Consider the following 12152-nt stretch of genomic DNA (forward strand, 5'->3'; position numbering starts at 1 on the left):
GCTTTGGGAATGTTACTTTGCGAATACTCGTGCAGTCTACTACATGGCAGCAGCCTTATTTATCTAACATTCTATTTCTTCCTTATGTTTTCTTCCTACTCCTGTTTGCATTGTTCGTGCTATCTTCTGGAGATGTGGACCAATCCTGTTGTGGGGGATTTTCATCAGAGAGAATGGCGGGATCATTGTCCCCCAGAGAGTGTTTATCCTGTACCTATACTGGCCCAGTGTCTCTGCTCACTTGTTTGGCCCAGAGAAGTGATGTTGCCGCTGTTTGTCTTGTGTTTGGAATTATACATATCCCACCAAGGACTTACAGTAATCCCACACAGAGAGCGAGAGAGGCAGGGCACTGGGATGGACAGACCCAAGTACTGCACGTTTAGCGGGGCACATATCACGTGCTGTCGTTGGCCAAAGCTTTCAGATTATGACGACTGCCTGAAACTCGCATTTGAAAAGCAGCTATTGGACTGAGAGAGGAGGCTTTGCTCAGTCAGCGAGGCCAAGGAAAGTTGAATGCTACTGAATTGTCACATCAACACATCAAATACAGTTGCACACACTGTATTTGTAAAGTGCACATTTCTTTGACCCGAAACAATAATGATAAAATTGCATTCGTAAACGCAACCACGTACAGACCCTTTGTAACAAGACAAAAAGGAAACATCCATTACGGAAGATGCTTTCAAATAAGTAGGCCCCTGTTCCCTCTCTACAGACCGCCACTGAACCATCAAGAACAGGGTACCAGCACTCAGCTAATTATTGCTTCTAATTCACACTGCAGAGCCAAACAACCTTTTATTGAGGATGTCACGCTTCTATGACACTTGACAATCTTTCTTCCTTGCCAGCATGGTTCATTGACTTTCAACTCTGCTGGTCTCCCACTCAACCTATCCTGTACCCAACCTGTTGTGATGTTTTCTTTTTGTTTTTTTTCTGTGTTTTTCCTAGAGCTGTATTGATTTGTATCTATGGTTTTTCCTATGAAGGAGAATTAGGATATACGTGCACCCACTCCCCTGCAGGTCTGTAGTGGTGTGAAATGTAAACAGATACATAGTTTGGTGGCTTCCTCTCGAGTGCTGCGGGTTTTTAATGCATTCCACAGACTATTAGGATGGAGAACTTCCTGCACACCCTCAGATGGCACCCTCAGATGGTTACTAGCTTTGAAGTACTCGGGATGTCTAATAGACTTCACTGGGGGTCTAAATGAATCTATAACATCTCCAAGATGTATTACAGTAAAACAGTAGTGTTGTGTTTGCATCAACAAAGTCCTGTGTATTTTCTTTTCATGGCTGCCTGGCAATATCAGATAATGGATGTCTTTGTTTATGACAACTCGATAATGGTGTCCATTTTATTAACAAAGGGATACTGAAAGTACTGTACATCCTATTGTAATACTTGTTGTAATACAGTGTCCCAAAAGGGCACCAATACAAAGAAAAGAAGTGTCACTTTTCATCACTGCCAAAGATTATGCTAAAATGTATTAAAAAGTGTCCAAAGTTTCAATCATCCACACATAATAAAGTGTGATAGATGTTTAACCTATTAGTCAGAGTGTAGAGTGTAAACAGACATGAGACACACACTTCCGATGGATACATCACTCCAGGCTCTCCTGTCCTCAAGGCATTGATGTTTGGGCCTACTCTCCCCTGGACCGAGTTCAAATGCTGAAAGGATGGATGACTCAAATCCACTTGCTTTCAGTCCATCACATCCGTGTCAAATAGCTAAGGATGAAATATTATTAATTGGCTCTAAAAAAAAAAGGTTGGGGATCCCCCCCCCCCATTCATTTTACTGGCACACTGAGTCACTGACACAACTGAAAATGTCATAAGGAATGTAGACCTACACAATTATATCTCTAGTGGCCTGTTTTCGAGTGTGATGAGATGACACTGTACATGAACAAGGAAGTGCAAAGCACGTACTGTACCTATGCAAAATATATTTGGGTTAAGGTCTAAGCCTCACACTGGTTTACAAAGGCAAACCAAAATACCCTAATGCCTAGGGCTCCATGAGAGAAGCATTGTGCAACTTTGAACCTGATTTAGCATCTGATAGCAGGCTTTACAGAGTCCACGGTGTCCATTGTCAAAATGCACTCTCTTGTTGCTTTTTGTCAAAATCAAGTAATCAAAATGTTCATTGAAATTAATGATAGAGTACACAGTTCATTCATATATAACTTTCATGTCATTTCTTTTTTTTTAAACCAAACTTCAACAAGGGTAGCATAAAGTGATAGGAAATACAGTTTATTCGTTTTACACAGTTCTAGAAACTCAACTCTCCACTGTCGCTGTTCTTTGACTCGCCGTCGCTGTAGCATTCTGTCATCTTTGGCACGGGCGCACGGCTGCGCATCTCTCCAGCTGACATTTCAGCTATCCCACCACTGGACACGTTGACATCTAACATACTCTGCAAGTGTTTTATGTAGTATATTGCAGCACGCAGTGTCTCCACTTTGCTGAGTCTTTTGTCCTCGAACTCTTGGGGAAGATGCTGCCGGAGCCGTGCGTAACCCTCGTTTACACAGCGCACCCGCTGCCGTTCCCTTTCGTTCCTTTTTCGAATGAACGCTGGTTCGAATGAATAGTCATATACACCGATGTGCCTGTGGAATGGGAAATATGAGAGACTCCCTGCGAATCTCTGACCGTACACAGGATCCAGGTAGGTTGTTGTGTTCAGGGGAAAGGGAAGTCCAAGCGTGTCCTTGTAATGCGCTTTCTGGTGATTCATGGAGAGGCCGAGCGCTATGGGTTGGACATATGGGATGCGCTCATATAATCCCTTCTTCTGTTCCGACATCTCTCTGCAAAGAAAAAAATAATTTAGGGTTGAATTATACTTATGATATAGGCTATTCATTATAACACAGTGCTATTTGATTAGCCTGTAAACATGGAAAGTATGAAGCTCATCCAACCCATGGTTGTATTGGAAATTATAGGCTATTTCTAACTTTCATGCGTCTTCATTTTCCCAACACCCAAAAGCCTTCGAAATTACAGTGTAAAATCCATGGCACAAACCAGAACATTTCCATTAATTCCACAATTGAATTCATGACCTGATCTTACCTCCTCACGGAGTCTTCATAATCATCTCTCATCGTGCGTTATCGCCTTTCCCCGTTTATGTTTGTCTATTGAAGTATGCAGCTGAAATTGTAACCTGTTAGAAAGAAAGTTGTCACATGCCCATTCCCTCTGTCTGTGACAATCTCTAGTTTTTGTTGGTTATCATGCCAGGTGGGTGTGATCCTATTCTGGGCGGGGAGAAAGGGATAGCAACACTTTCTCTCAAAACAAAACTACAGTATGCTATGTATATGAGTAGACATGTATTACTGAACAAAATTGAATAATTGGGGATATACTTTTGACACCAACATGATAGGGATTAGTGGGGACAACGGGAGATAGAACTGTCAAACAAAAGCCATGTCTAATTTGCATATTGAATAAGCATCTAAGTCAATTCGTTAAGTTACGTTTACAGAGTTGTTGAACTGTGTAGCCTAAAAAAAACTTTAGGGTCCGTGATAAAATAAAATAAAACAGAGAGGCTTTGGCAAATGACCTCAGATCAGATGTTTGTCCTGCAGCGCTGCATCTTGCTTGCGCATGCTCAGTGTGTCACGCTGTCATGGACCCGGAGAGGAAGCCTTTTGGTATGTTAGCTTTTGTTTTCTTAAAATGTTCACTTACTGTATGCTAACAAAATGTATATCTATTGCACGGATATATAACATCACAGCATTGTCTTTAAATCGTCAACTTGAGCTATACGCTCAAATAGGGATCGTAAGGTTTGTTAGATTAAATTGTTAGTTTTTCTTGATTCTCGTCAACTAGCTAACGTTACTGTTAGCTAGCTATTCTTAGCAAGCTAGATAGATAAATAGCCAGCTAACTACAATGCCAGTTGTATTCATGTGGCTAAAAGGTGCAATATGCAGAAATCGTTTCTCATTTTCCTAATCGTTTGCCTAATTTAAGTTTGTGTCTAAACAAACAATGGATAGTGTAGATAATACTTTTTTTCATTAAACCAATAATTATTTTGTATTGAAGCTGGTGTACAAAACCGAAAGTTTAAAAAAACAACCTTCTTATACTTGCTTTCAACGAGAAAGACTGATCTATAAGTCACATTTCTATGTGAATTTGGTCAGGTCGCCCACAAGTTAGCTTACATATTGCATATTTTGTTGATAGGGTCTCAGGTCAGTGGCTCTGATTTGGACTGTAACATGTTCTATGAAAGAGATATCTTGCTGTTAGATAGCTAACTCATGCATTGTGTCATATTTTGCAACATATTTTGGTGAATGTGACATGAAGCAAATTGATGATTGATCTCTATCCTCTCCAGCCGGCAGAATGCACACATTTCACACTATCTTGGATGAGCACACACTACCGAAGTCAGGTATCCAAGCACTGTGATAGACTTTCCACACACATTTCATGTTTTTTGTTTGTTTGTTGTCAGCCTCAAATGGGATATTACACAGCTTTTTCTAACACCTTTGACTTTTGTTGATTCCTCTCCAGAATGAATGACATGAACCTCAGCCCTGTTGGGATGGACCAGTTAAGTGTGCCCTCTGTGAGTGCCAGTCATCTGGGTCTACCCACCTCCCCAACACACAACCCCATCACTACAACAGGTAAAACACATTCACTTATCTGGTGAAACTATATTTTCTTAATTTGTTTACATATTTATTGCAAATATAGTTGTTGATACAATGATCAATACATACATTTTCTTCAGGCATGTCTGTGGCTATACCCAGCCTGGGGCCCTCTCTTGGGTCTCTGCCCTCTGCTCTGTCGCTCATGCTGCCAATGGGTCCTCTTGGTGACAGAGGGGTCATGTGTGGCCTTCCAGAGAGGAACTACTCATTACCTCCTCCCCCCTACCCACACTTGGAGAGTAGCTACTTCAGACACATACTGCCAGGTAGGACGAAGCACTTCTCTTCACCACAGTATGTAATCTCCATTGTATCTCTCATGGATATCTTAAGGATTCATGATATTACACCATGACACCTTAGCTGATCTATTTGTACGTGGATTGGACATGATTTCTCTTTCTCTCTATCAAGGTATCCTGTCTTACCTGGCAGACCGGCCTCCCCCTCAGTACATTCACCCCAGCAGTCTAAACATGGATGGGACTCTCTCTGTGTCCAGCCAGAACCCCTCAGGGCTGGACCCTTACAATGGCCCTGGAGGGCCTCTTGAACAAGGCCTGGTGTCCCTGGACTCCCGTCAGGTTGGTGGCCAGGGAGACCTCCACCAGGGTGGGGGCCACGAGGTGCAGCTGGACTCTACAGGGCTGAACATGGAGTCCCGGGTCAGCAGCCCCATGTCCCCAGACAGGATGGGAGAGGACCTGGCCAACATGGAGGGGGTGGTGGGGGCTGAGAACCAGCAGCAGCTGGGAGGGAGAGGCCAGAACCATGAGGGCCTGGGAAGAGTTGAGTCCTCTGGGGGCGTGATGCCCCTGCACGGGCCTGGCCTGGAGCTTCCTGTGGGGATGGAGCCAGAGCACCTAGGGGGCCGGGTGGGGAACTCAGGGGGAGGCGGTCTGGGGGAGTCTTTACACAGCTCAGGGGAGCTGAACTCTGGGGTGGTGAGTGTGGTTCTCAACCAGTCCCAGCTGGAGCCTGTGTCCCTCCATGGTCATTCGGGCATGGGCCTAGAGTCGGTGAACGTGTCCCCCATCACGGCAGAGGTGTCCCTGGGGCCAGAGAACAGCCTGTTGCTGGTCAACTCCACCCTGCAGCTGGAGGACTCCACCTCCAACAAGGAGAACATGGTCACTGCCTTCACCATCTGTGAGTAAGAGGGAAGGGTGGTGGACATTTTGCTTTTGTGTTTACTTGTGCTGAGTTATTGCTGGGCCCGGTGGCTCATTTTGGTCTGTAAGGGAAATTTGAGCTTAGTAATGTATGAAGCTACACTAGCTTACTGTTGTTCTGTTCTCTTGATCCATTGGAAGCCTTTGAACTTCTGATCTGTATATCTTTGTCCTAACTTGTTGTTATACTGTGTTGGAGAACAGGGTGTACGCTGTGTGAGCGGTCGTATCCCTCCGACTGCCCAGAGCACGGCCCAGTCACCTTTATCCCAGACACGCCCATCCAGAGCAGAGCCCGTCTGTCTCTGCCTCGCCCGCTCTGCCTCCGCATCTCTGTAGCTGATCAGCCTTTAGGTATGGAAACCGCCGTGGAGATGCAAGCCTCAATTAATCGGGGCATGGATTCTTACAAGGTGTCAAGTGTTCCCCAGGAATGCTGGCCTGTGTCGACTCCAATGCTTCCCACAGTTTTTTCAAGTTGGCTGGATGTCCTTTGGGTGGTGGACCATTCTTCATACACACCTTAAAACTGTTGAGTGTGAAAACCCCAGTAGCGTTGCAGTTATAGACACAAACTGGTGTGCCTGGCACCTACTACCATACCCCGTTCAAAGGCACAAATATTTTATCTTGCCCATTTACCCTCTGAATGGCGCGCACACACACACAATCCATGTCTCAAGGCTTAACAATCATTATTTAGCCTGTCTCCTCCCCTTCATCTACACTGGTTGAAGGGGATTTAACAAGCGGCGTCAATAAGAGATCATAGCTTTCACCTGGTCAGTCTGTCATGGAAAGAGCAGGTGTTCAAAATGGTTTGTACACTGTGTATTGATCTGGGCATTTCCATGTAAAAGGAGCCATGAGCACCAACATGTGAAGTTCATAGGAGCATTTAAAATTGGGTGTCAAATGAAAGCCAAGAGTCCATATTTTTGTTTTTTACATTAAGACATATATACATTTTTCAACTATGTTCCTTCCTAAAAAAATTGAATAAGCAAAGGTTTTGATTTCTGGTTAAACAGATGGAAAATGGCTCTTAGAAACCCTCTACCAGGAAAAAGTCTTAAAAGGTATTATAAATAGATAAAAAGACAATAATATTGAAGACCCCTGCCAACTAATATCAAAACTTATATTTTGTTTTGGGAACATTTTCCTGCCTTCTGTAAGTTTTAAACATTTTGTGCCTTGAAATTCCGTTACCAAAAACGCACTTCTTTTACGATATTATCTCATTTCTCTCCCTAATGAGGAGAGAAGATAATGAAAGTTCACAGAAGTAACAAGTAAAGGTCGACCTATCAATTAGTTTTTTTACTGATATTTTGTTTAGGAATTATTAAGTCATTTTAAATTCAAAGTTACCTAATCGATCATTTCCGCAATTGAATTGGCTACAATGGGAAATCACAGTAGTCGCAAACCACAGTTGGGTTCACGAGATTGGACAGTACAGCACCGGAAAGAAAAGTATAGCTTAGTACAGTAGACTACAGTACAGAAAAGTATAGTACAGTAGTGTCAAGTTCAGTACAGTGAACAGTAGAGCAACACGAGTTGAGTACACTAATGTACTGAACTGTACTGTTCTGAACTATACTTTGCTGTACTGTACTGAACTCTACTATACTGAACTATACATTACTGTACTCTACTGTTCTGTACTGTACTCTACTCTGAGCTCTACTGTGCTGTACTGTACTCTACTGTGTTTGCCGTACATTTTAAGTGAAACATCTGAGTCTCAGCGCAATTCCGTTACTGTGGAATTGCCCATCTATGAGATCTGCCCACTCAAAAACAACCTATAGCTTGTTTGCCCCTCATCAAAATCTCTATATGTGTGTGTGTGTGTCTCTCTTAGGAGTGTTTGCCCGAGACATCATACCTCCCAGGACCTGCTTTGGGCCCATGGTGGGTCAGCACTGTAGCAATGTAGACCTGCAAGACTGGCCAGACAAGGACACCCCTCAGATATGGAAGGTCAGTGGCTTCTACTATACACATCTCTTCATTTAGTTTTCAGATGACCTTATGATAGCATTTCATGGACTCGCATGCAATTCTATGTCAATTATGTGGATGAAGGAAGGCACCATTCTGACCAGTAGATGGTGGTGTTGTTTCAGATGTTCCACAACAACGTGCTGGAGTTCTGTATTGTGACCACAGATGAGAATGAATGCAACTGGATGATGTTTGTCCGCAAGGCACGGTAATTATCACTTAGTGAAGCCACCTCATGCATTTTGCTCAATGTTATCTTTGATCCAAAATGGCTTCCATTCAGATCTGTGGTGTCTCTGTGAGCAGGACCAGAGAGGAGCAGAACCTGGTGGCCTACCCTGACAACGGGAAGCTGTTCTTCTGCACGTCCACTGAGATCCTCCCAGACCAGGAGCTGCTCTTCTACTACACCAGGGACTACTGCAGGCAGATGGGGGTCCCTCAGGTCCCAGAGGGCCAGATGTGCCAGTGCGGCAAAGAGTGCCAGTCCTTCGCCGAGCTCAAGTCCCACCTGAGCAGCCACAACAACCAGGACCACCCCCATTCCCACAGCCCCAGCCAGGACCACCACCAGGAACACCATCAGGAGGGCAAGCTGCCCAGCGGTACCTCCAGCTCCTCCTCATCCCCCTGGCCCTGCCACTCCCACTCTAATAACACAAATACCTCTGGCTCCAACACACACTCACACAGACACTCGCTTGAGAGAAAGTACAAGTGCAGTATGTGCTCGCGGGCGTTCACCACGTCCACTAAGCTCAACGTGCACTTCATGGGACATGTGGGGATGAAGCCGCACAAGTGTGAATACTGCAGCAAGGCCTTCAGTGATCCGAGCAACCTAAGGATGCACCTCAAGATACACACAGGTAGGAGATGGGTGGTGTGGCCTGCAGCTAGGGGATGGGTGGCGTGGCCTACACTCACACGTATACACATTGACATGGGATCTTTCAACATAGCAGCTTAGCATTATCTGTGTCAGTCTCAGTTTTTTTTTTTTAGATTAGTCAAGATATTATTAGTTGCTTTAAAAGACATGAGGGTTCTATTGTATACAGTACCAGTCCAAAGTTCTTTATTTTACATTGTAGAATAATAGTGAAGATATCAAAACCATGAAATAAAACATATGGAATAATGTAGTAACCAACGAAGTGTTCACCATTTGCCTTGATGACAGTTTTGTACACTCTTGGCATTCTCTCAACCAGCTTCAACTGGAATGCTTTTACAACAGTCTTGAAGGGGTTCCCACATGCTGAGCACTTGTTAGCTGCTTTTCCTTCACTCTGCGGGCCAAGTCATCCCAAACCATCTCAATTGGGTTTAGGTTGGGTGATTATGGAGGCCAGGTCATCTGATGCAGCACCATCACTTTCCATCTTGGTCAAATAGCCTTTACACAGCCTGGAGGTGTGTTGGGTCATTGTTCTGTTAAAAAACAAATGATAGTCCCACTAAGAGCAAACCAGATGGGATGGTGTATCGCTGCAGAATGCTGATTAAGTGTGCCTTGAATTCTAAATAAATCACAGACAGTGTCACCAGCAAAGCACACCATCACACATCCTCCTCCATGCTTCACGGTGGGAACCACACATGCAGAGATAATCCGTTCACCTACTCTGCGTCTCACAAAGACATGGTGGTTTGATCCAAAAATCTCAAATTTGGACTAATCAGACCCAAGGACAGATTTTCACCGGTCTAATGTCCATTGCTTGTGTTTCTTGTCCCAAGCAAGTCTCTTCTTATTGGTGTCCTTTAGTAGTGGTTTCTTTGCAGCAATTTGACCAGGAAGGCCTGATTTACGCTGTCTCCTCTGAGCAGTTGATGTTGAGATGTGTCTGTTACTTGAACTCTGTGAAGCATTTATTTGGGCTGCAATTTCTGAGGCTGGTAACTCTAATGAACTTATCCTCTGCAGCAGAGGTAATTCTGGGTCTTCCTTGTGAACCAATTTCATCATGGCGCTTGATGGTTTTCGAGACTGCGCTTGCAGAAACTTATTGGACTAGGTCCGCATTGCCGGACCTTCATGTCTTAAAGTAATGACGGTCTGTTGTTGCTCTTTGCTTATTTGATCTGTTCTTGGCATTATATGGACTTGCTTTTTAACCAAATAGCGCTATCTTCTGTATACCACCCCTACCTTATCACAACACAACTGATTGGCTCAAACGCATTAAGAAGGAAAGAAATTCCACAAATGAACTTTTAACAAGGTGCACCTGTTAACTGAAGTGCATTCCAGATAACTACCTTATGAAGCTGGTTGAGAGAATGCCAAGAGTGTGCAAAGCTGTCATCAAGGCAAAGGTTGGCTACTTTGAAGAATCTCAAATATAAAATATATTTTGATTTATTTAACACTTTTTTTGGTTACTACATGATTCCATATGTGTTATTTCATAGTTTTGATGTCTTCGCTATTATTCTACAATGTAGAAAAATAGTAAGAAAAAAAACCTGGAATGAGTAGGTGTGTCCAATCGTTTGACTGGTACTGTATAAGGTGATTGATTATATGGTCTACGTAGGCTTCTCATATAGGTTTTACTCACTCGAACGTCATGTGCTCCCACAGGTCAGAAGAACTACAGGTGTAATGTGTGTGAGAAGTCGTTCACTCAGAAGGCCCACATGGCGTCTCATATGGTGATTCACACGGGGGCCAAGAACTTCAAGTGTGACCTGTGTGACAGGATGTTCATCAGGAAGCAGGACCTCAAGCAGCACATGTTCACACATACACAGTAAGTCAACTAAACCAAGCTATTGACATGAGTAGTATGGGGAAAAAGTCTCTGCTCTAGTTAATAGCCTGTAACTAGGGCCCAAAGATTCTGCTCAGGTCACATGGCCAGGGAAAACTCCTGGACACCAGATGTAAACATATTTTATAAAGTATCTGGATTTCCATCGGTCTCTTTTCCTCTGTTCTTATTGGCATTTCCCCTTCTATCCCTCTGCACTCTTTTCTCCACCCCTTTCCCGTCATCATTCCCAACGCACAGAGAGCGACAGATCCACTGCCCCAAGTGTGACAAACATTTCTTGAGGACCAACCACTTGAAGAAGCACATGAACTCCCATGAGGGTCGCCGGGACTACATCTGTGAGAAGTGTGAGAAGGGCTTCCTCACCAAATACCACCTCACCAGACACCTCAAGATCTGCAAAGGCCCCAAGACTGACCGAGGGGCCCAGGAGGAGGAGGATGAGGATGAAGATGATGATGATGATGAGGATGAAGAGGAAGTAGAGAGACTAATAGATCCAGATAGCAGAGAGGACTGTGGGTTAGAGGGATACGATTCTGAGAAAGCGTTGTCGCCACACAATTGACTGTGACTTCATTGTGCCAATACTAGATATGTTTATTTATATTTACTTAGTTTTAACTGTTAGTTTGTTTTGCCAATATCTCATTTGTTGTCAAGTTAAGGTTTCTTTTATTTTCAAATATCAGTTTAACATTGGGAACAATCAAACACGGATAATCCAGATTGTGATTTAGAGGTACTGTATATGCATAGACTTCATGTTTTATTTCTTACATTTTCCTTGCCAGACAATGATGATATGCTGCTCTATCATCGCTCCATACATTAGTCTGAACTGCCATCCTATAAGTCGTTTGTGCCGATGTCGAAATGATGTGATTCACGTAGGCCGGCTTTGGCCCAACCCATCGGTTTCTGGGACCAATCAGAATGTGTTTGGGTTCTCAAAGAGTCGGGGAGGAAAGCTAATCCAGACTCATCATGGAGAAGTAATGTTAGTGGGCTTGCTGTTTGGCTGGAGCGATGTGGCTGAGTAGCCAGGCAATAATTTTAGTAGAAAAAGTTTTAATTATGTTTTAACTCAAAAGACATGGCCTTTTAACAGTGGCTTGCTGTTTGGCTGGAGCGATGTGGCTGAGTAGCCAGGCAATAATTTTAGTAGAAAAAGTTTTAATTATGTTTTAACTCAAAAGACATGGCCTTTTAACACACAATAATATATATTTTTTTAACAGTGGTCATCTCTTTATGGAATAGATGCTGAGTTTGAGTCTGTCTCTGGATGCTGGTTCTGCTGCTGGTTGAATGTTGAAGAGGTATACCTTGTATTTTTGTATGTATGTATGTGCAAATATATGAATAATCTAAAACGTCTGAATTCCTTATTGATTGTGATAATGTAACAAAATATTACATCCTACATCTCAT

At 43.4% G+C, this 12152-nt stretch overlaps 2 protein-coding genes across 3 annotated transcripts; one reads left to right on the forward strand and one right to left on the reverse strand.

Moving 5' to 3' along the window:
* Window positions 1-2277: 2277 nt before the first annotated feature.
* Window positions 2278-3288, reverse strand: LOC115133184 (achaete-scute homolog 3-like). The gene is made up of 2 exons (XM_029666159.2): window positions 3123-3288; window positions 2278-2854 (listed from the first exon to the last, which is right to left on the reverse strand). Exons 1-2 carry the CDS (start codon window positions 3152-3154, stop codon window positions 2311-2313), a joined length of 576 nt encoding a protein of 191 aa, XP_029522019.1. The 5' UTR covers window positions 3155-3288; the 3' UTR covers window positions 2278-2310.
* Window positions 3289-3631: 343 nt separating this feature from the next.
* LOC115133181 (PR domain zinc finger protein 4-like) lies at window positions 3632-12094 on the forward strand. 2 transcript variants are annotated; one of them, XM_029666156.2, is made up of 11 exons: window positions 3632-3715; window positions 4420-4476; window positions 4602-4717; window positions 4825-5013; window positions 5162-5896; window positions 6124-6273; window positions 7793-7911; window positions 8058-8143; window positions 8242-8804; window positions 10526-10694; window positions 10956-12094. In XM_029666156.2, the coding sequence occupies exons 3-11, from the start codon at window positions 4603-4605 to the stop codon at window positions 11284-11286; spliced, it is 2457 nt and encodes an 818-aa protein (XP_029522016.1). In that variant the 5' UTR covers window positions 3632-3715; window positions 4420-4476; window position 4602; the 3' UTR covers window positions 11287-12094. The 2 variants fall into 2 exon arrangements, with proteins under 2 accessions (XP_029522016.1, XP_029522017.1); XM_029666157.2 differs by lacking the exon at window positions 4420-4476 and having other exon boundaries at window positions 3659-3715.
* Window positions 12095-12152: the final 58 nt, after the last annotated feature.

This window comes from Oncorhynchus nerka, linkage group LG8 (assembly GCF_034236695.1).
Source record: "Oncorhynchus nerka isolate Pitt River linkage group LG8, Oner_Uvic_2.0, whole genome shotgun sequence".
Classification (NCBI taxonomy): Eukaryota; Metazoa; Chordata; class Actinopteri; order Salmoniformes; family Salmonidae; genus Oncorhynchus; species Oncorhynchus nerka.

Excerpts from the sequence above, each read along its gene's own strand:
- LOC115133184 (XM_029666159.2), bottom strand. The coding sequence starts at position 3,154 with ATGAGAGATGATTATGAAGACTCCGTGAGGAG. Across the intron at positions 2,855-3,122 it reads TATGAAGACTCCGTGAGGAG|AGAGATGTCGGAACAGAAGA; the intron begins GTAAGATCAGGT and ends TTTTCTTTGCAG.
- LOC115133181 (XM_029666156.2), top strand. The coding sequence starts at position 4,603 with ATGAATGACATGAACCTCAGCCCTGTTGGGATGGACCAGTTAAGTGTG. Across the intron at positions 7,912-8,057 it reads ACACCCCTCAGATATGGAAG|ATGTTCCACAACAACGTGCT; the intron begins GTCAGTGGCTTC and ends GTGTTGTTTCAG. Across the intron at positions 8,144-8,241 it reads ATGTTTGTCCGCAAGGCACG|GACCAGAGAGGAGCAGAACC; the intron begins GTAATTATCACT and ends CTCTGTGAGCAG.